Source organism: Quercus suber, unplaced genomic scaffold (assembly GCF_002906115.3).
Source record: "Quercus suber isolate HL8 unplaced genomic scaffold, Cork oak 2.0 scaffold_1128, whole genome shotgun sequence".
NCBI classification, from domain to species: Eukaryota; Viridiplantae; Streptophyta; class Magnoliopsida; order Fagales; family Fagaceae; genus Quercus; species Quercus suber.
This window is the reverse complement of record NW_027070532.1, coordinates 34927-59027: the sequence shown is the minus strand read 5'-3', so window position 1 is coordinate 59027 and position 24101 is coordinate 34927. Positions and strand designations below refer to the sequence as shown.

General features: G+C 35.5%; 3 protein-coding genes across 4 annotated transcripts; 2 read left to right on the top strand and 1 right to left on the bottom strand.

Annotated features, from left to right (window-relative positions):
* Positions 1 to 4185: 4185 nt before the first annotated feature.
* LOC136065759 (secreted RxLR effector protein 78-like) lies at positions 4186 to 4647 on the top strand. Its single transcript, XM_065769367.1, has one exon. The coding sequence runs from the start codon at positions 4186 to 4188 to the stop codon at positions 4645 to 4647; it is 462 nt and encodes a 153-aa protein (XP_065625439.1).
* A 3733-nt stretch (positions 4648 to 8380) lies between these two features.
* On the top strand, positions 8381 to 13960 carry LOC112021760 (cationic amino acid transporter 1). Its single transcript, XM_024054326.2, has 2 exons — positions 8381 to 8921; positions 12422 to 13960. Exons 1-2 carry the CDS (start codon positions 8513 to 8515, stop codon positions 13768 to 13770), a joined length of 1758 nt encoding a protein of 585 aa, XP_023910094.1. The 5' UTR covers positions 8381 to 8512; the 3' UTR covers positions 13771 to 13960.
* A 3856-nt stretch (positions 13961 to 17816) lies between these two features.
* On the bottom strand, positions 17817 to 23672 carry LOC111987306 (uncharacterized). 2 transcript variants are annotated; one of them, XM_065769370.1, is made up of 6 exons: positions 23196 to 23672; positions 21940 to 22099; positions 21672 to 21814; positions 20704 to 21570; positions 20302 to 20502; positions 17817 to 20009 (listed from the first exon to the last, which is right to left on the bottom strand). In XM_065769370.1, exons 2-6 carry the CDS (start codon positions 22061 to 22063, stop codon positions 19953 to 19955), a joined length of 1392 nt encoding a protein of 463 aa, XP_065625442.1. In that variant the 5' UTR covers positions 22064 to 22099; positions 23196 to 23672; the 3' UTR covers positions 17817 to 19952. The 2 variants fall into 2 exon arrangements, with proteins under 2 accessions (XP_065625442.1, XP_065625441.1); XM_065769369.1 differs by having other exon boundaries at positions 17818 to 20012; positions 23196 to 23671.
* Positions 23673 to 24101: the final 429 nt, after the last annotated feature.

Below are 24101 nucleotides of genomic sequence, written 5' to 3'. Positions count from 1 at the left end.
CCCAAATGTAGATCAACAGTAGTCGCATATACCTTCCCTAGACACTCCAAACCATGAAGAACACCACAGGTCTCTCTCTCAAAATGCTTCTGAGTTTTGGGTGTTTTGATTCGCATTATGTTGTGTTTTGGGGTTAAGATGTGTTTTTGTAATGGCTGGGCTTGAGGTGGGTTACGGAGATTGACGGAAACATATCACAAGTGGGTTAAGTGATACTTTTAAAACCACAGATAGGCAAAGTGATTTTCGCCCAAACCACAGGTGGGTTATGTGTAATTATCCCTTTTAAATTTTATGTCCGGGTTCAAATTGGCTCTTGCTGTTGTAATTATGGTTCAGGTAAAATTAAGGGAGTCAATTTCGTACCGAGATTGTACTGGTTTAACCAATAGAACAATGTATTTTGGTATCGATCAATACCTGTGTATTATTTCGAGATTACCGTTAATTATATAATAATTAAAATATTAATAATAAGTATACAATTTATACATAAAAAAAAAAATTACTATTGTACAATTTACATAGTTTGTTTGTTTTTTTTTAAAGGCATAGTTTATAATTATAATATATAAATACATATATATACACACACTAATGTAAGTACTTTTTTTTTTGAGTTAAAAGATTGGAATTGAACTCATATTGTATAGAAATTAGAGGGGATCACAGGGGTGCTCTCGGGCTTAGGCACGTGGAGCAGTTTTTAGTCTTGTAGCTTGGCTTGCAAGAAGTGAGGTGCCTTTTTGTTGAGTGAGGCCGTGGTGTGTACCCTTCTTCCACCTCATCCCCTGTAGGGCTGACCCTTACGGGAAGATTTGAAGATGGCGGAGGAACTTGAAGAGCTATGGAAAAAACTGACTTTTACTGAGGAAGAAGGTGTAGGAATAGTACTAGATAGCAGTAGCACTAGAGCGGCAAAAGAAGTAGGTAATTTTTGTGTTGTGATAAAGATCCTGACCCAAAGAAGTATAAACTTGGAGGTAGTGAGGAAAAATATAAGAATGCTGTGGAAGCCAAATAAAGGGGTCAAAATTTCTGAGATTGATGAGGATCTCTTCCTGGTGGAGTTCGGAGATGGGAAAGATAAAAAGAAAGTGATTGAGATGTGTACTTGGAGCTATGAGAAATAGTTAGTTCTCATTCAAGATTTTGAAGGTGAACTTACCCCAAAGGAGATTGATATAAGGTGGGCTCCATTCTGGATCTAGATCTATAATCTCCCATTGAAGTGCAAGACAAAGGAAACTGGGTGGGTTATAGGCTCAAGCTTAGGACTGGTTTTGGATGTTGATGTACCAGAGTCTAGAGTTCAATGGAGCAAGTGTCTCCGAGTACGGGTGCGTATTGATGTGACAAAACGTTTGGTGCGAGGCAAGAAAATCACCATTGAGGGAGGTGAGAGCATATGGGTGAGCTTCAAATTTGAAAGGCTTCCCAATTTCTGCTATAGATGCGGCCTCCTTAATCACGCTCTGAAAGACTGCAATAAGGGGTTCAAACTCAGCAAAAATGAAGGTGAGAATGTCCTTCAATATGGGGCTTGGTTGAGGGGTGACCCGTTACGATGAGGAAGGTATGAAATGGCCAAATCGGTGTTTAGAAGTGAAGTTGAAGGCAACTCTGAAAAAACAAAGGGTAGGACGGCAAGGACTCTGGCGGTGTAGCAGGTACTTAGGAAAGAGGCGGAGGCTGGTAGGGATCACGGGTCTAAAAAGACATCTCTGGAGATTAGCAACCCGATGCTCAGTCAAGTTGGCACAGCCCCTCATGCACCCCTGTCAGAAGCTTTACATGAGAAAGGAAATCCAAAAGAGTGGGTGGGAAAGATAGGGGGAAGGGAAGCTTCTTTAGGCAGCCAGGACAAAGTACAGGTCATAGACCATGCTGAAGCTTTAATTGGTATGCAGTGGGAGACAGCTCAACCTCAGGAAGTGGACGAATTGCCTCAAGGTGTTTTAGCACCAATTAAAAAGGCTGAAGCAAAGATGGGGGGCCCAACTTATGTGGGCTCAAACTTGGGCTCTTATGTTATGTGCAATGTTGAAGAGAAGGGGTGGGTTGCTAAAACTCAAGGTCCATCATAGGAACCAGGAAACAATAGCAAGGGAGGCTAAATCAAAAACAGGTAATGGAAGAAAAAGCCCAAATAAAGAAAGAAGAGGGGGTTCTACCCCATTCCAGGAGTTAGACCAAAACACTAAAGATCTCCACGATAACTCTAACTCAATATAGGTCTCTAAGAACAACAATGGCATGGCTCAGGCTACGTGGAAACGTCTTGCTTGCATGGTGGCGGGCACCTCCTCTCCCAGTACTGTCCTTGCTGGTTCTAAATGTCCCATGGAAACGGTCACAAATCTTAATGAGTTACCAAGCAAAGAAATTTTGGTTTCTCATTCGGACAAAGAAAATCAATTTGTTTTGGCGGTGGCTGGTTCCCAATCCCACCAGAAGCTATGAGTTGCATAATCTGGAACTACAGGGGCCTTAGGTACCAACTAGCAGTTCAAGAGCTTGTGGAAGTGGTGCAAGCAAAAGCTCCCTCTATCGTGTTCTTAGCCAAAACATTGGCAGACGAGATAAGGCTAGATTACGTTAAGGATCGAATACAGTTTGATAAAAAGTTTTTTGTGCAAAGAGTGAACAAAGGAGGAGGTTTAGCTTTGTTTTGGAATACTGATATTGAGGTTGATATTGACTCATCATCTTTGAATCACATTGATGTTACAATTAATAAGAGTTCGGGAGAGGCTTGGCGTTTCATTGGTTTTTACGGAGAACATGAAACTCACATGAGACATGAGTCTTGGGATCTTCTTAGGTATTTACACAGGCAAAGCTTTCTATCGTGGCTTTGCACCAGCGACTTTAATGAGATAACAAAATAGTCGGAGAAGGTAGGCAGTAGGCTTCGACCTTACTCTCAAATGCAGATATTTAGGGAGGCTTTGGATGAATGTGAGCTGATGGATTTGGGTTACAAGGGCTCCCCATTCACGTGGAGTAGGCATTATTGGAGTGGAGTTTCAATATGGGAAAGGCTAGACAGGGCAGTGGCTTCACATGAGTGGTTTATCAGATTTTTGGGTTCTCGGGTCCACCACGTGGACAGCTTAACTTCCGACCATAAGTTTTTGTGGATAGAACTATTAAACCTGGATTTTCAATCAAAAAAGAAGACCTTTAGGTTCGAAGAGATGTGGTTAGCGGACAAAGGTTGTGGCGAAACGGTAGAAGGGGTGTGGCAAGCCAGGTATGAGGATGCAGAGGATTTAAAGGTGATCAAAAAGGTTGAGAACTGTGGTAAAGAGCTAACTAGCTAGAGTCGTAATAATTTTGGCAATGTTCGAAATGAGTTGGTTAAAAAAAGGAAAGAGTTAGTTTGGGCAGAAAAACAAGCTGTGAGGTTAGGGAATTCTTTTTGGGTTGTGCACTTAAAGAATGAGATTAATGCACTAATGGGAAAAGAAGAACGGATGTGGAGACAGAGGTCAAGATTTACCTATATCAAAGAGGGTGATGAGAACACCTGTTTTTTCCATAGCCGTGCCACATAGAGGAGGCGAAGGAATTGTATCACAAACATCCGTAACCATGCTGATGAGTTGTGCACTGATTAGGAACAATTTGCAAAAACTTTTATGGAGTTCTATAAACAATTATTCACTTCCTTAATCCTAGAAGTAAACTCAGTTGACTTGGACTCTATACCGCAGATTGTAACCGGAGAGATGAATGAGATACTGGTGGGCGAGTTTCACGAATGGGGGGTTGAAGCAACCTTAAATCAGATGGCCCCTTTCAAAGCATCGGGACCCGATGGAATGCCACCCTTATTTTACCAGAATTTGGCATTTGGTTAGAGGTGATGTTATCCAAACTGTTTTGCATTTTCTGAGTTCTGGTTCTTTGCCTAACCCCCTAAATCATTCTTTCATTACCTTGATCCCAAAAACAAAAAATCCTGTACAGGTTTCTGAGTTCAGACCCATCAGTCTATGTAATGTGCTATATAAAATATTCTCAAAAGTATTAGCAAATAGATTGAAAAGAGTGCTACCTCATATCATTTCCGAACACCAAAGTGCTTTCATTAAGGGTCGCTTGATCACAGATAATATCGTAGTTGCCTATGAGACCTTGCATTATATGAAGAATCATAATTCAGGGAGCTTCGGCTTTATGGCGCTCAAGTTAGATATGAGCAAAGCCTATGATAGGGTTGAATGGTCCTTCTTGGAAAGTACTATGTTGCAGATGGGTTTTGATGAGTGGTGGGTGGCCCTTGTTCTGGAATGTATCACTACGGTGACATACTCCATCTTGATCAACGGTGAACCCATGGGGAACATTAAACCGAGTAGGGGTATTCGCCAAGGTGACCCACTTTCACCTTATCTCTTTTTGGTGTGCTCCGAGGGGCTTAATAGAATGATTCAAAAAGCAGCATGCAATGGTGATATCAAAGGTGTATCAATTTGTCGTAATGGTCCAAAGCTGACTCACTTGTTGTTTGCCGATGATAGCCTTTTGTTCTATAGGGCTACAATCCAAGAATGTCGAAAGGTGATGAAGATTCTTGCTGCATATGAAAAGGTTTTGGGGCAAAGATTGAATGGAGACAAGATGACCCTTTTTCTTTAGCAAATCCACGCCTTTAGAGCAAAAAACCTAGATTATGGAAGAACTCGGGGTTTCGGAGGTGAAACAATATAAGGAGTATTTGGGTTTACCAGCCATGGTGGGAAGAAATAAAAAAGCTAGCTTTGGGAAAATAAAACAAAGGGTTTGGAAGAGATTGCAGGGTTGGGAAGGGAAGCTTTTGTCACAAGCGGGTTGTGAAGTTCTAATTAAATCGGTGATTCAATCTATTCCCACGTACACGACGAGCTGCTTCAAACTCTCGATCACTTTGCGCCATGAGATCGAGGTAATGTTAGAAAGTTTTGGTGGGGTCAAAGAGGAGAGAGGCGAAAATCCATTGGGTGAGATGGGATGATTTATGTCGACATAAAAATAAAGGGGGAATGGGGTTTAAGGACCTCACTTTGTTCAATGAGGTTATGCTTGCCAAGTTAGCTTGGAGACTTCTACACGATGATAACTCCCTCTTTTTTAGGGTCTTTAAGGCCTATTTCTTTCCCACTGGAACCATCCTTGAAGCTAAGGATTCAGTCTTGGCATCATATGCATGGAGGAGTATCCTTAAGGGGTGTGATGTCTTAAAAAAGGGGGCACTATAAAGAGTGGGAGATGGTCAGAAAATAAGGATTTGGGGAGATAATTGGCTCCCCTTAAAAGGGAGGGCCAAAGTTACTTCTCCTCAGATTTAGGGGCAGATGAATTCATTAGTGGCAGCTTTGATTAATAAGTCTACTAGAACTTGGCGTAATGAAGTCATCGAGCATGTTTTCAAACCAGCAGATGCAGCTTTCATCAAGGGCATCCCATTGAGTTCTTTCAGCCAATGAGATAAGCTTATTTAGCCATTCACACCATCGGGCCAATACACTGTGAAGTCAAGGTATCGTTTCTTGTATGAAGACAATGCACTAGCCCAAGCAGCAGTTGATGACTCATCGTTTTGGAAGAAGATATGGGGGTTAGAAGTTCCAAACAAAGTGAAAAATTTTGTATGGCGAGCGTGCAAGGAAGCTCTCCCAACTAAAGAAAATGTGTTTCACAGGAAAATTGCCCAAGATTCCCTTTGTGAGAACTGTAAGGAGCGGATTGAGGATGGCTCACACTCTATTTTTTTTTTGTTCAAATGTGCAGGTAGTGTGGCGGTCTGACTTGCAGTGGAGTTGGCTCTTGGCTTTGGAAGGTCAATCTATGAAGGATATCTTCAGCTTTGCCCTGTCAAAAAATAAAGATACTGAGCTGCTGGCTTTTACTAGATGGGCAATTTGGAATCGTTGAAACCAAGTTCGCCTCAAGGTAGCGACTTGTCCACTGGATCAAATCCTCAATCTGTCAAAGGAGAGGAGAGCTGAATTTCAAGGTACCAGGTCTCCCTCCCAGAAGCTGGTACACCGAAATCATGTCCGTTGGAGACCACCAAATGCTGACTTGGTAAAGATAAACTACGATGGTGCAATTTTCTCTGAAGAGGGCTGAGTCGGTCTGGGAGTAGTTTGCCGTAGCTCGGATGTTGAAGTCATCACCTCACTGTCAGAGCAAATACCTTTGCCAGCAACTATTTCTCAAGTCGAGGCTCTGGCAGCGAGGCGAGCTGCTGTTTTCGCAGTGGAACGTGGTTTCACTTCTGTGATTTTGGAGGGTGATTCAGAAGTCGTGTTTAAGGACTTGTCTAGCACAGATCCATCCTTAGTGCTACATAGTCACATTATACATGATGTTAAACAGTTGGCTTCTCTTTTTACCTGTATTCGTTTTTCTCATACTCGTAGACATGGAAATAGTGTTGCCCATACTTTGGCTAGAAGGGCTGTTAGCTCGCCCGTTTAAAATATCTGAATGGATTATGTACCACCAGACATCCTTCATGTTTTTCAGGCTGATTTAGCCTCTTGGTTTAATTTTAAGGAAGTATTTCATTCTCAAAAAAAACAAAAAAAAAAACAAAAAAAAAAAAAATCATATTGTACAGAGAACAAACAAGTTCTCCCCAAGCCACATGTCCATTCGGATGGGTAAAAAGTGAACAAAAGGACTAGTCTTTTTCACTTCCCATCAGACCACAAGGTTCAAAATGTGCATAAATATTCACGAAGGAAAAAACAAGGAAAAGAGGGGGAAGAGCAAAAAGTGAAAAAGAAAAACATAATAAGAAAGAAGTAAAAGAAGGAGAAGCAAGTGATAAGGCGACAAACTTGAAACAGAGAATTGAGAAACAACAACAACTTGGTAGATCTGCAATGACTAGTGAGCAAATTTTTCAAAGATTTTGAAATTTATGATATAGACGTATAGTATAGGTGAAGTATATTAGATTTTTTAATTAAATACACTTTATTACATTGATCAATAAGGTAAATATAGTGTGCGTGAAAACTGAAAAAAATATATATATATTTAAAAATATATTTTAGTTACTGTTTATTAATAAATTTATTGTTTATTTGCCTGATTGTACTGTTCATGTCCCATGAATAGTGTAACAAGCGTTGGACTTAAAAAAAAAAAAAAAAAAAAAAAAGCCAAAAAACGCAACTACTCTAAATGTAGACGCAAACACTCACTACCCAAACGGAGCTTATAATGTTATCTTTTTTTTTTTTTTTTTAATTGAATATTTGAATTTAATTGAAAAACTTAATGTATTGTATCTTTTATTTTAGAGAATCTTAACTTATAATGTTCATTTTTAATAATAGATATTTATTATCAGATTAAGACACTAGTCAATTTTTAGTTTAAGCGGAGATTGTACTTTAGGTCTGTTATTCAACCATCAGAGATTTTACAAATTGAATTAATTGGATATATGGTTGTCAAAATCTCAATTTAGATCCTACAATCTTACGATTTTACGATCTCACATGCCCAAAACGATCTCTATCTTTCAAGAATTTTTGCGATCGTTCAAGATCGGTAGGATAGTTTGATTCTGATGATCCCAAACGACCTTAGTTTTTGTAATTTTCTTTAACTTGATAGAAGGCTCAATTGGACTCAAATGAAAAATAAAATCTTAATATACCAAGTTTTTCCGCTCTAATGTAGAGAAAGTGTCAGTTGGACCCAAAATAAAATATACTAATAGAGTGTCACATTTTGAGGTTTTGGCATCTTTAAATGATACTTACAAATAGATGTAGTGATGTATGGTAATTATATTAATAAATGTATAATTTATGTGATTATTTAACTTATCAAAGTGTATTTTTTTTCTCAGATAATGTAGGATCTTACGATCCACAATATGATTCTACGATTCATAATCTCACTTACCTCCTACGATCATACGTAAGATTCCGATTTTGACAACTTGATTGGATATAACTACCTAGTGAATTGAATCTAAAGATTATAATAAATGTATATAAGTTTTACACTTACCAAATTAAAAATAATAATAATAATAGTGGTAGATAATTATACTTAGGTTAATAAGTTATTTTAAGAAACTATTTATGTAAAAATGAAAAAAAAAAAAAAAAAAAAAAACTTCTTTAACAACTTTTTGAATTTTTTATAAAAATATTACTTAAAATAGAATGTCCTAGAATCATGCTGTTTAGATTGTAACGTAAACAATATTATTTAAGAGTTCGGTTTAACAATCTATTTTAGTTGTCAAAATAATTAATTACTTTTTTATCTTTTTATTAAAATTTTTTAAAATAATTTATTAATGAAAACTCTAAAAACAGTAAATCTCTATTATAAATACGTTAGCTGGGCTTTCGAAAAAGATTCATTATTATTCAGGAAAAAAAGAAGATTCATTGTATTCCTCTAATATCTCCCTCTCTCTCTATCTATTCTAAATTCTTGGGAAGCAAACAGAGACAGAGACAGAGACAGTAGACGTGAGTTAACTCAGATGGGAGACTACGGAGGAGACGAAGGTGTTCGGAGAAGAGGGTGCTCCTGCACAAAAGAAGATTTTCTCCCCGAGGAATCGTTTCGGAGCTGGGGAAACTATGCGAGGGCGTTGAAGGACACACCGCGTAGGCTGAAAGACCGAGTTCTGACTCGGTCGTTGGACCAGACGGAGCTAGTGGATGTGAAGGCACAGAGCCAGCACGAGATGAAGAAGACGCTGAATTGGTGGGATCTCATGTGGTTCGGCATAGGAGCTGTGATTGGAGCTGGGATCTTCGTCCTCACTGGGCTTGAGGCTCGAGAACATGCGGGACCTGCTGTTGTGTTGTCCTACGTCGTTTCGGGTATCTCTGCTTTGCTCTCTGTCTTTTGCTACACCGAGTTCGCCGTTGAGATTCCAGTCGCAGGTACCTATACCATCCTTATAATCTTGCTTCTTTTTCTTATTTTTTTTGTTAATTTTTTTAATAAAATTATTGTAGTCATATGTTTATTTATGAAATATAATATTATCCATAATATTTTCACAATAAATTAAAGTTAAAAGATTATAACCTGTTTTTATTTGAATTTATAACTTAAATTATTTTTTTCTTATCAATAATCGCTAATAACAATTTTACCGTTTAAGATTTGTTATAAAAATATTATAAATATAATATTTCGCTTTATTTATATATTTATTTCTCTTTATTTGTATGGCTGGTATAATGATTATCTTTCAAGTTTTAATGGTCATTTGATTAGGCAGTTAACACGGGTGATTGCCTTTTAAATATATATATATATATATATATAAAAAAGTGACTAATACGTAGGAAATTGAAGATTTGATCATAGGATTAGGATTTCGATTTTAAATTGTTTTTTAAGTCAAGGAGGGAGTATAAAGTATTTATTCTGACACGTTTAGGCTTTAGCTGTGTCTATTGAGGTAGTTCAATGCTCCTTGGAAAGAGCTTTATTTATTTATTTTAATATTTGGAAATGCGTTGTTTGTTGATTTTTTTTTTTTTTTTTTATAAAATATCATTTTCGGCTTTAAATTATTATAAAAGTTTGTTTTTCGTCCCTAAACTTTCAAAAGTTTGTTTTTCGTCCCTGAACTATCACAAAAGTTCATTTTTTGTCCTTAAACTTTCAAAAGTTCTATTTTCGTCCCTGAACTTTTCCAAACGTATTGATTTTCATCTCTCCGTCTGACGGAGTGCTGACGTGGCTTTGACAATGTGCTGATGTGAGAGGGACGAAAATCAATACATTTGAAAAAGTTTAAGGACGAAAAACGAACTTTTGAAAGTTTAGGGACGAAAAACGAACTTTTGTGATAGTTTAGGGACGAAAATGATATTTTACCTTTTTTTTTTTTAACTTAATTAGATTTGGAGGCAATTTTTTTTCAACCCATTACATAATAATTAATAAAATTATTTAGATGTACTTTAAGTTATATAAACTATTTAATAACTTGTGTGACTTGTTTAAACTTTAAAATAAAATACTATTTAGAATAGAGTCAAACGGCAAAATTACCTCCACGCTTTTTCACTCATTAGATTTAAAGTTTTAGGGGTAGATGTATAAATCCATTTGCATACAACGAACAAACTCAAAATGAAGCACCCACTCAAGATATTTTAATGTTATAAACATTGATTTTTTTTAAAAAAAAATGTTATTAACATTGTTTTGTAAAAAAAAGAAAACTTTAATTCTCCTTTTATATATATATATATATATAGAGAGAGAGAGAGAGAGAGAGAGAGAGAGAGATAAATAGAGATAATGATTTTATAAATTAGTATTATTATTGAAAGAGAATCAATTGGAAAATATTGAAAAGTACTGTTATAATAATTGAGTTTGAGTGTTGAAAGTTCAAACCAACTTTTTAGACCGAATTTTGGATATGATTGTTTTTCAGTTATTCTGCCCGATGAGTTTTTACAGCTTTTGTTTTCCTTTTGATTTTGTCCTAATGGTTATTAAATTCAAGAGTGTCTTTTTTGTGATTGATTAGTTAGAATTTTCTGTTGTCTTTTTAGTTAGGTTGATGTAATTTGTGTAATTTATGAAATATTAGTTTTAATATTGACTTTTTTTTTTTTATCAGTAATATTGACTTTTAAGTGAGAGCTAGCTCTAGAATCTGGTGGCTGTTTTTTATAATATAATATGGAGTTATGGGCCAAATATTTTTGAATTTGGTCACCACTCAATATATTATATTTAATATGCTTTGGACAAATGGTCCAAGAGCTGATTTTGAAATCCCAGTTTGTCTTTATGAAAATGACGTAATTTGTAAAGAAAAGTCCACACACAATTGGTCTTTTCACCAGAACCGGAAGAAATATCCATGCACATGCTCTTTGCAACGGTGCCTTACAATTATTATTTTTTAATCCTGCTAGATTTTTATTTCGCCTCATGTGAATAAGATCATTTTCTTAAGAGCGTTAGTTTTTTTTTTTTCAAAATACTTTTTTGTAAAATAATTTTATGAGAAAAGAAAAAAATAATTAATTTTTGACCATTTTTTATATTTTTCATAAAATTTGTGTTAAAACTTTCCTAACATGATTTATTATTTGCTTTAAAGATACCCGTTGACGTAACCCTTTTATTAGATTTGGAGAAAAATCTGACAGTATGTTTGTTGATACATTTTGATATTGGTGAGTTTCAGCTAACTCAACTGGTAAATTCTCTTATGGTTGAATAAAAAATTTGGGTTCAATCTTCTTTTACATCAAAAACCGATTGGTGTTTTGACCTGATAATAAAAAGCTATTATTAGGAGCAGAAGTTATAGATTGAAGCTCTATAATTCACATGAAATGAAGTACGTGTCTTGAAGATAAAACCGGCCTTTTAGGTAAACAATTAATGTAAATTGTAAAGAGGGTTGTTGCGATGAATTTAGGTTTATTTAATAGCCAAGTGGTGAAATGCTTGTGACGGCAATTAGCCATGTACAACCAAAACAAAAGAAGTAAAGAAAGAAAAAGCTTTCTGCCTTTTGATTGACGAAATCTGATAATTTAGTTGGTAATTAGAACAAGAAAGTTTAAAGATACAACTTTTGTGTTACGCAAATTTTGATCAATTTTGTTTTTATTCACCACTTTGGCAAATTGGGTAAAAAATTATGACAATGCGTGTCATACTCTCATCCTGAGTAAAAAGTAAATTTTGGAAATGCAAATAATATCTGCATTTCATAAAATTTGCAGAGCATAAGGTTCAACAATGGCAAGCTGGGTCATAGTAATTCCAGACTCAATTAGAGTCCAAAATTCCAGGCTGACCCATCTAATACGCTCAGGACAAGGTGATTTTTTTGGTTTTATTTGGTTGCATCTCCAATTAAGCCTTGATGAGAGGCTCTCCACTTTTTTCTTGGCCCATTAGAATTGATACCTAGGTCTTTTTCGGCTGCCTCTTCCAGTCCTAGCTAGCGTGTGTGATTGTCATTATTCGTTAACTACACGGCAATCTCCATTGCGTTGAATTGGTTGTAACTTGTAAATAAGTTGTAACTTGTAAAACAATCTTACCCATTGGCTCAGAACCATTACTAGGATACGGCTCGTGTCATGTGCTTTTGTGGCATATTACATGTTGTGATAGTGATACTAATGCATGTTCCAATTAAGTTGTACACATTCGCGTATTGCGTTTAGTTGAGCTTAACATGTCTTGTGTTACTTGAATGTGAAAATAAAAAATACAAATAATTTTGATTTATTACTTTCATGATTCTGGAGATATTTGTCTTTTTTGGTTAATTGTTAGTTAATGGGAATTCATGACAGCTTCCTTTACTTTGACATGCACAGTTGAATAAAATTTATGTTACTTTAAACACTACAGCTAATTAAGCTAATAAGATGTTTTCCTCTAGGTGGATCATTTGCCTATTTGAGGGTAGAGCTGGGTGATTTCATGGCCTTCATTGCTGCCGGAAACATCCTACTCGAGTACGTGATTGGTGGAGCAGCCGTTGCCCGTTCTTGGACATCCTACTTTGCCACACTCTTGAACCACCAGCCAAATGATTTCCGCATTGTAGCCCATAGTTTATCATCAGACTACAGATACCTTGACCCCATTGCCGTTGTTGTCTTGGCTATCATTTGCGTTATGGCTGTTATGAGCACAAAGGGCTCCTCGCGATTCAATTACATTGCCTCCATCTTCCATGTTGCTGTCATTATCTTCATCATCATTGCAGGCCTTATAAAAGCAGACACCAAAAATTACAGCGATTTTGCACCGTTTGGTGTCCGTGGCATCTTTCAAGCATCAGCAGTGCTTTTCTTTGCCTATGTTGGATTTGATGCTGTCTCAACCATGGCTGAGGAAACAAAGAATCCCGGTCGGGACATTCCTATTGGTCTTGTTGGCTCAATGGTGATTACTACATTGGCATATTGTTTACTAGCCGTGACACTATGCCTAATGCAACCATACACAGAAATTGATAAAGATGCACCATTTTCTGTTGCATTTGAAGCCGTAGGTTGGGGATGGGCTAAGTACATAGTTGCTGCTGGTGCATTGAAGGGCATGACAACAGTTTTGCTTGTATCAGCAGTGGGTCAAGCTCGATATCTCACACATATTGCACGTACACACATGATGCCCCCGTGGCTCGCCATTGTGAATGAGAAAACTGGGACTCCTGTCAATGCCACAGTGGTCATGCTTGCAGCTACTGCAGTGATTGCCTTCTTCACATCGCTTGAGATTCTCTCAAACTTGCTCTCAATCTCCACACTGTTTATCTTTATGCTTGTGGCTATTGGCCTTCTTGTGCGTCGATACTATGTTAGTGGGGAGACAACAACAGCAAACCGTATCAAATTCATTGTGTTTCTTGCCCTTATTCTTGGATCTTCAATTGCCACTGCTCTTTATTGGGCCATATCTACTGATGGTTGGATTGCGTACGCAATAACTGGACCAATTTGGCTCTTGTCAACTATTGGGCTTTGGCTTTTTGTTCCACAGGCTAGGGAACCAAAACTTTGGGGTGTACCATTGGTACCATGGCTGCCATCACTATCAATTGCCATCAACATTTTCCTTCTTGGGTCTATTGATAGAGCATCGTTTGAAAGGTTCGGGTTATGGACTCTAATAATCTTGGTTTACTATTTCCTTTTTGGATTGCATGCGTCCTATGACACAGCCAAGGAAGCTAGCAGTGCCAAACAGATGAAAAATGTTGAAGAGGGGGCCGTGAATTAGAGAAGTTAATAAGAAATGTGTGATGCATATGTTTATGTAGTTTCTGTCCATATTATATAAGAGATGATGTATGTGTTCATGAAAGAAAACTGAAATTCTCTTTCCAGGCTTTCGTTACATTTTTTATTTTCTTCGGGTTTCGTTGCAATGTAATTCTTTTACAAGTAAAAAATTTCGTACTTTTTTTGTAGATTACATTCACACATGAAAGTTTCAGGAACAAATTTAATTTGTCCTTTGTATGGAAAAAAGCATTTTATATTAAAACTTATTTGGAATGTAGGACATCTTCTAGCTAATCAAAAGCCAGATTAGTACTTAGTATATCTTGCTGATTAATTGCCCCATAATTCTATACAATGGTTGCCTTCCATCTCCCTCTCATCAAAATCCCCATCAAAGATCACTCGAAATCCACTCCGAATCACCAATCTCCACCGTTCAATTCCTTGTTTCAGTTTCACTTGGGCGTGTCTTTCTTAGGTAACTGCAATGTCTATAAGAATAAATCGAAGCCAATAACAAGAACTATGAGGCCTGGGTTTTCGTTTTGAAGCTTTAGTTTGGTCATTTACGTACTAAAGGAGTTAATTTCGTACCGTACCCGGCCAGTATGGCCGGAATATTTCGCACCGAAATGGTACAAAATATGTTTGTTTTGTACCGGTTTAAATATCGACTATACCGGGTCGTTCTGGTCATACCGGTAAACAAATCAGATTTCGGCCGAAAACTTCATACCGGACCGAAATAACAAACAAAAAAAATTTAGATCTAATAATCTCTCTCCTTTCTCAATAACTTACAAACTTGCTCTTGCTTTTGGGTCATTGCCGTCGTTAACACGGTGCCGTTGTCGCCATTTGGTGATATTCTCTTCAGCTTCTGCTGCTGCTGCTTCTTCTTCTTTGTCTGCTCAGAGGCTTATACATATGTTTCTTCTTCTTATTCTGCCTTTTATGTTTCTTTTTATTTTAATCGTTAACTTTTTGTTGTTTTGTGTGCTTGACAAGTGACAAGTCACTGATAACCCACACGAAAATCATTCAAAAATTCAAACTCTACCTCTTTTTTTTTTAATATAACATTATAACTATTTATGTGTGCTCTGCCTACACATCAGAACACTACAAGTACAATGACTAAGACTACGAGGCCTATTTTAGTATTTTAATACATCAATATTAATTTTTTTTATATATTTTTTTTATAAGTATCAATATCAATTCTATTATAAATATTATATATATATATATATATATATATATTTTTTTTTGGTTGAGAATACTACATATTATATATATACATATTAAATATATAAAATAGTGGTATGATACACCCATCAAGAGGATTACGACAAGGTGACCCATTATCACCATACTTGTTCCTTTTATGCACAGAAGGCTTTACAGCTCTGTTGGCAAAAGCAGAAATTGAAGGGNTGTATGGCTTTTTTGGTTTTGGGATGGGTTTTGAGAGTTGTGAATGTGGTGGGTTGTGGGGGTAGTATGTGAATTGGTGGATTCCAATGTGAATGTGGTGGGTTGTTGGTTGTTTGTGGTGGTTTGGATTAGCATTTTGAGTGGTGGTTTGTGTTGTGGTTGTGTGGGCGGTTTTGGGTTGTGGTGATGATGGTTTTTGGTTGTGGTTAATGCAAACTTTATTTATATTATTTTAAGAACAAAGTTTGGCTATAAACTTTTTTTTAAAGAATGAAGTTTGGCTATAAACTTAGTTATAGCCAATTGTTACAACTCCACTTAATATTTTTTCATTAGATGTGAATTTTGACAAATCCACCATTAGATTACATTTCTTTCTTATATCATGCTTGCAAAATTTCTAAAAGATTAAATATCAATAGCTTTATTATTAATCAACTGTTTAAATTTTTAGTTTTTGTAGTATAAAATTATGCATAAAAAATAAGTTCTTGAATCGAATAGTAACTAACATTCAATTGACACGAAATTTGACATGCATGTTTAAAGATAATGCAATTTAACGGCTAGATTTTCAAAATATGTAGTTATGTTAATCTTTTTAGAAGAAGTTTGTAGCCAACAACTACAATCAAGTTCGTAGCCAAACTTTGTCTTTATTTTAACGTATTCTAATTTTAAAATAGAAGATGTAATGTAAGGTGTATTGTTAAATGTTATGCTAAAATGGATAAAATAACTTTTTGATATTATGAATAGGATATTTTTAGGAGATCCAATTGTCAATCATATGGACAGCCTATCCTTTGAACTTCCATTTACAATTTCACTCAAATTTGCATTAACATCAAATTCATGATATACATAATTATAATATATGCTATTATTACTAAATTCAAAATATTATTAATAAAAGAAGCGTATAAACTATCAAGTTGCAAAGTTGCAAATGGTGTAACATAAATTGTAATATAATATTTAGTACAAAGTTTAGCCACAAAACTCCCACTAAAAAAATTAGGATGACTACATATTTTGAAATTCAATCATTGGGTTTTATTTTCTTTATGTTCTTAACACTCATTTCAAATTTTATAAATCAAAACTTATTTACCATTCAAGCTATAAAATTATTTTTTATACATAATTTAAGACTACAAAAACTTAAAATTTAAACATTTAATTAATGACATAGCTATTGATCTTTGATATTGTAAAAATTTTGCAAATATGAAAGATATAAAAAAGAAAATTTAATTCAATAATAAATTTTTCAAAATTCACATCTAAGAAAAGATATTGAACAGATGCAGAAAACAGTGAAGAAGCTGAGTTGATGGCCTGCAGAAAATCCTTGGAGTTTGCCGTTGATACTGGGTTTTCAAGATTGATTATTGAGGGTGATAATGCTAATGTTATTCAAGCTATTTCTTCATCTCTGCCTAACAATTCCTTTCTTGGCTGCGTGGTGGATGACATTCGCCACTTGATACATGGGTTAAATTGGGCTAGGACTAATCAAACTAGGAGGGGAGGGAATACAGTGGCACATGTTCTTGCCCAATTTGCTAGAAATTTAGAGGAGGATTTAGTTTGGATTGAGGATTCTCCTCCACCCGCTGTGGCGGCCTTGTCTCATGATGCTTCATTTTTATAATTGAATGAAAGTTGCCTATTCAAAAAAAGAAAAAAAGAAAAGAAAAGAAAAGAAAAGATATTGAACAGAGTTGTAATTTTAGAATACATCCAAGTTCAAATTTGTTCTCAACTTCGTCCTAATATTACCAAATTAGGAATTTCTTAATCTATGATTTATACTTTTATCAGTTAATAACTTTGCAAAAGCATAAGAGAAACAGGCCATATATCTCAACTACAGGACCCAATTAAGCCTGATCATATCAATATGATCTCAAATTGTTATAAACCACAGATCTGACAATTAATAAATAAAATCTCCAACAAATTAATGTTTTCAATCACAACGCATAGTAAGAGCTCCTATGGAGCTTCGAAAACACCTAAAGCAATCTGCTAATCACACACTGCCAAGACTTAACCTAACTCCCAAATTATTAATCTCCTATATTTCTCTGCCCCTGATTCAAAAATCCTAATTTGAAACTTAAAAACCAACATACATACCAATCTGCTCGTTTGATTGGAATTGATGAGCCAGATTCACAGTTGTAAATTACGGGGAGGAAACGCGGATGCAGTGATGAGCGAGACAGTGCTGAAGTTGCCATCTCTACCGAGTGGGAGACGATGGGTTCGGCTTTGGGGAATACACCCATTCAAATCTATGTTATTCCCCTAAGAGCATCCACAGTAGTGAAGCTAAAAATTTAGCTATTTAGTTCCACAAAAAGTTACTTTATCTATTTTTCCTATACACATGCTACAGCAGTGAATCTATTTTAGCTTTCAACATAATAAAATAATATAAACATTACAATAAAATAATATATCCCACTACCAAAAAAACATCCATACCAACTACAACCACCTCTACCATTAGCCACACCCACAACCACCACCACCACCACCACCAGTCAACAACAACAACACATAATAAAATAATATAAACATTACAATAAAATAATATATCTCACTACCAAAAAAAACATCCATACCAACTACAACCACCTCTACCATTAGCCACAACAACAACAACAATCGAAATCTCCAATCTTTTTCCTCAACCCAGACCAAACAAAATCACCAATCACAAACAAAATAAAAAATCACCAATCACAAAGCTGGGCTTCGGTGAGGAGGACAGAGTCAGCGTGGGTCTGATTGACGAAAGAGAAGTGGGTCTAAGGCAAATGGGTCTAATCGATGGAAAACCAAAGCAATGGGTTGAGGAAGGCAGCAATGGCTTTGACGATGAAACCCAGAGCTTGGATCGATGATGAAACCCACGAAATCCAAAGAAACCAAAGCTTGTCGGCGTTGGGTGAGCGTTGAGATGGAGGATTGGGTGAAGGCGTGGATCGGCGGCTTGGGGCTTGGGTCAACTTATGTCGGTGACGTTGAGGCCAGCGGAGGTGTGGGTTGGAGAAGTTGAGACGGAGAGGTGAGAGTGACTAAGAGAGAGAAGGGCATGATGTGAGGTGAGAGAGGCATGGTGGGAAGACTTTTATTATTTTAATTAGGCCAAGAGTAAAATATTAATTTTTTTTGTTTAGACAGTGCACATCTATCTATAGATGTGCACTGTAGTAATGGAGCTAAAAAAAATAAGTTTAGCTCCACTGTTGGAGCATGTTTTTAGGTGTTTGAGGAGCCAAAAATACCAATATGGCTTTTTAGCACCACTACTGTGAATGCTCTAAAAATATTCGAAAACAATTTATTGGATAGGCTAAAGGAAAAAACTCTTTTGAAAATCAACGTTCACCGCATAGTGCATTATTGTACCAAAACATGCGCTGGGAAAGGCCCACCATTTTGCTGTTGTCCTTTTGTTCTCGTGAATGGCTCATTAAATGACGTGTCTACTTCACAAAAATTTTCACAACTTCTGACCACTATTGATTCACCGCATGTCAAAATTGTAGAAAAGTGCGGCTTCTATCCAGTGTCTTGTGATAATGGACCTGTTGCGATCATGACACGTGTTCAAAAATGGGCACATGTCATATCGTAGCGAGTCCAATGCACTGGAGGCATTGGATAGAAGCTGCGTTTAGGTGGGCTCATTCCCGCGTGTCTCTTTTACCCATTTCTAATATATGGTTTGTGCAACCCAAATTCTAACCCCGTCCAAAAACTCTTAAGAGCTGTTTGGTAGGGTATTTTGAACAACAGTTTTCAGTATTTAAATAACATTACACATATTTTTACACACTTTTTCACCCATACGTATTTCTAAAAAATACAAACAACGTTACTAAAATAACATTACCAAACAGCCCCTTTTGGCAAACAAAATCCTCATAACTTATAGGATTTTATTGATCTAAACCGGTACAACATTAGCTTGATGGATTGAGAAAGAAATGTGCCCACTTAACATTAACCATCAAAACTATTAGAGCAAAAAATTAACAGAAATGCTTCTTTGAAACACTCTTAATGGCATGAAAGCATCAAATCTACTCTTAGACAAATATAGATTGTAAACTATATATCAATTGACAGAAAATTAGCTAGAATCCACAGAAGAATCTGTTAAATTCTCTACAAGATCACTAGCATATATTTGACATAATATAATGAGAAGACAAGCATGGGCATTCCTGATGGTGAATATAAAAGTCCATGAGAACAAAAAGGAGGAAGCCACAGACATGGTGAGTAAAAACGAAATGGTGTGTATTTTATGGGTAAGAAACGATCATAATGTACTGGATTTTAATGGGTAATCCTACCTTGGCAAGTTAGGACCTTTCCGCTGTGAGAACTAAAATTTTAAGCCCTGCACACTAAAGGCTGTCTAATCAAACAAACACACAGTGATAAAATCCATGCTATTAATAAATACATACTCACTAAAATAATGACTATGCTAGCCCAACATGAAAAATGTCAACAATATATAACATAACACTCCACAATCAAACTTCCCAAATAGGCCTAAAGTTTTAACAAACATGCAAAATGATCCGATTTTTATTATTTTTATTTTTTATTATTTTTTTATTATCATTAGTCAATCAAACATTTACCATACCATTATGATATGCAGAAAAAATCACCTTTCTCCCTACGTTTTTTCTTCTTCGTCTCTCTTTAAGGAGCGATCTGAGTCTGCAAAGTAGCGGCACCGATATACCCCACCTGTTGTTGCTGCTGCATTAAACTCATAAGTCAGACATATTCTCCTAATCACTAATAATAAGAATCAAGCAAATATATTCTTATATATTCGTTATTTCAAAAAAAAAAAAAATAAATATATTCTTTATAGGAAATGCTAACAAATGTTCTTAGGGTATTGATAAATAATCTATTTAAAAAAAAAATTATGAGAAAAAAAAAATTAATGTTTTCACAGCGTTTTTAGTTTTTCATATGAGTAATGTCAAAACATTTCTAAAATAAATTGTTAACTAATTCCTTAAGAGCACTTATTTATTACCTGACAACCAAATGGGCTCTTATCAAACAGCAGTTGGGCTAACGTGCAACCAAAACGCCTTTCCCCATGATCATTAAATCCTCGAATGCACGAGTCAATCAGACATGCGTAGATACCTGGGAAGCTTTCGGTTATCTTGGGTTCAAGTTCACAGTGGAACGGTAGTTGATCCGGTCGAATATTTTGTATTATTGGAGTCAACTGCACCAAAAAAAACATCGATAATATTTTAACATTTGCAGAGTTTGAGAGAGATTATGGTAAACAATTTTACCCCATCTTTTGGGAGGCTAATTCCCATTCTCCACCCATAATAACCAACATATTTTTTAAATCTAAATCATACCATAATAATTAACATTTTAAAATAAATAAATAAATAACATTGAAGATCATGCATACCTTAAGCTCTAGCTGTAAATTTGCTTGTTGACCACAGTGACGCATTCTTTGTTGCACCTTTTTGTTTTTGATTTGATTCTCCCCGTTCTCCTTTCCAATCTGTTGTTTGCGTTCTATAATCCTCCTGTTTTTCGTCTCAGTACCACCTGTATAGTGCTCGTGACAGTTCCGGAGAAAAATCGGTAGACTGTTTGAATTATCGTCATACACGGCAATCTTATTATCTTTGTATAAATATACACCACCAAGCATTGATTCGTCATTTTCTTTTGCAAGTGATGACCACCAACAATGATAGCCATACTTGGGATCGTGAAGCCCAAAAAATTGTGTAAAGTACAGTACGTCTCGTTTTCGAAGATCAGCCAATACATGGACCAACTTGTATTTATCGCCATCATTGTAGAACACAGGGTGATAATATTGAAACATGTAGTAAGGTTCCAACCCATCCGAGTGAAGAAATAATTCCGAAAAACAAAGCTTGAAATACGTAGATAAGTGCGATTCATAATCTTCTCCTAAGAATTTTCTCACAACCTTTGCAACAAGCCACCGGAAGTGAATGATATCTACTTTTCTCCCTTCTAAATCTTTTTTCTTTTTTTTTGACCTCCCATCTAAATAATCGTTATAACTGGTGTTGGCGGGTGTATAGGGGTGGGTAATGCGAAGGTAATTATGAATCCTCATTCGACCAATGACATCACCGGAAAATAAATTACTCTTATGATATGAGTACAGAATGTCCGCAATACCCATAAATATTGTTCGAAAAAATGGCCCAAAGTGGAGTACTTTATTCGTATTATCGAATTCCCAAGTAACTTCGGCAGGCGTAATTTGCTCCAAGAAATCTAAGAATCTCTGATAGATAAATAAGAACGAAAAATAAAATAATTAAATGAATAAAAATAAAAACTTATAAAAACAAAACAATTAAAAAAAAAAAGTAAATGTAAAATTACCCATCCTTCATCTGTCTTAGATGAATTGCGTGGAGGCAACTCGTATTCTAAAAATATGGCAGGGATCTCTTCCTTGAAATCGTTTAGCTCCGCAAGAGTGTTAGGAAAGACAGGCAGTTTGTAGAAGGGACAAAATGGCAATCCTGTTATAACCAAAAAAAAAAAAACTATAATAGCATATATAATAAGCATATTTTGCTACTCATATAATTCAAAAGCTAAGAAAATTTAATTATTAGAACTTAATTAGAGAAATATATGTACGTACCAGGATCATAACCAGCTTGATTAATTTCGAGGAAATCAAGCTGCTCTTCTTCAGTTTGGTGGGATGATGAAAAGCCCGAAAATTCAATTTCTGGTCTCGTTGCATACATGCCACTCTCTACCATTTTGGTTAGTAGTGTTGTCAAATGCAAAAGCCGACCCTAATGATGAACGAACAAGGTCAGCCAAGCTAAGGTAGAAAACAACATATATAAGAAGGATAGCTTGAGAACTGCCCAAAAAATTCAAGAAATTCAAAATTCCATTCTTTTAAAATACACATTGAACAATATAACCTACCGACTATTTCTTTTAAATAAAAATTCAAACCAATCCAACTTGTCTAGCAATCTAATAATCAAACGACACTCATGGCTACCAAAAAATCGGCAAACAACAAAAATTAAATCTAAGTATGATTGATCCTACAATAACGCAAACACATAAGAAAGCGAGTGAGCGACGACAAAAATTAAATAAAAGACCCACTTGTAAAAAAATACACAAGAATTCAGGTAGCTTTAAAAGACTTTCCCAAAGCTTCTTAAACTTTCAACTAACTAAATGGATCACACTAGAATTCAGACAGCTCCATACCAATAATATTCTATTACAGTGATCATTCAATATAAAACTTTCACAACAAATGCACCATGCTTTAACAAAGTTATAGACTTTCCAATAATAAGAAACCTCCTTCACCACAATGTTGAACAAAAAATATGAAACAAAGGGCTTTTTTTTTTATCTTTTTGCCAGAGAGCGATATATAGATAAAATATAGTGTCAGAAGAAATAGAACGATGCTTTTATGAGAGACAAAGAAAGGACTATTTGTTAATAAACCATTTTCAAAATGTTTTGAAACCATTTTTATTACAAAATTCCACTAAATTTTTTTTTTTCCTTAGAAATTTTTTAAAGGTCCTCAAAATTAGGTTTTTTTTTTTAATTAAAAAAAAAAAATCTTTCTTTTTGACAGGATCTCATGCCAATTAAGATATTCCAGGTCGAACACAATATTACATAACCTAATTCAAATATTTACACCACTATATATATATAAATATATATGCGTGCCTTAAGATACATGGTTACCGCCATAAAAGAGGGGAAATTTTTTCATAAAAACATGGTAGCATATAGAACTAAAATAATAGCTCAACGCTTCTAACAGATGCAGACTTTGACCTAGTTCTAATTAAGATTGTTCTACAAAAGTTTACGAATCATAGTAAGAAAATTTCAGTGATATACCTTAGTGATTACAACTCATCATCATTTGCACTATCGTATCTTCAAAATTTTACCAAGTACGCACTTGATATGGAGCCTTGCTGCTTTGATTGAATATCTTCATATAGTAACCCAATCCGTTGATATACTCATAAATTATGGGTAGTAGTATCTGTTGATATACTCATAAAAAACCAGAGGGTTTTTTAGTTTTTGCTCAGACACAGAGAAAGAGAGAAAAAGATAGAAAGAGAGGGAGAGATAAGAAGGCATCCGTAGAGAGAATGATCTTTGCACCTATCCCACTATCTCCATTTAAAATTCAACCCACTATAGGTCTATAGTCGCAGTACAATAAAACTCCATTACAGCAAACACTGCTATAGCCTAAATACACAGAGAAAGAGAGAAAAAGAGAGAAAGAGAGATAAGAAGGAATCCGAAGCGAGAGTGAACTTTGCCATCTACCCCACTTTCTCAATTTAAAATTCAACCCACTATAGATCTATAGTCGCAGTACAATAAAACTCCATTATAGCAAATGCTGATATAGCTCAAATGGGCCTATTAGAGCATTCACAGCAGTGAATTTATAATTTTAGCTATTTAGTACCAATAAAAGTTATTTTATCTATTTTACTTATACAGATATTGCAGCAATGAATCTATTTTAACTTTCAATGCAATAAAATAATATAAACATCTTAATAAAATAATATAACTACTGCAATAAAATAATATATCCCACTACCCCAAAAACATCCACAGCACTAACCACAACCACATCTACCATCACCCACAGTCACAACCACAACCACACCCACAACCACCACCACCACCACCACCGGTCACAACCACCACTCTACTTTGGCAACCACAACACAACATAGAAAAAAAAAAAAAAAAAAAAAAAAAAAAACCCCAAAC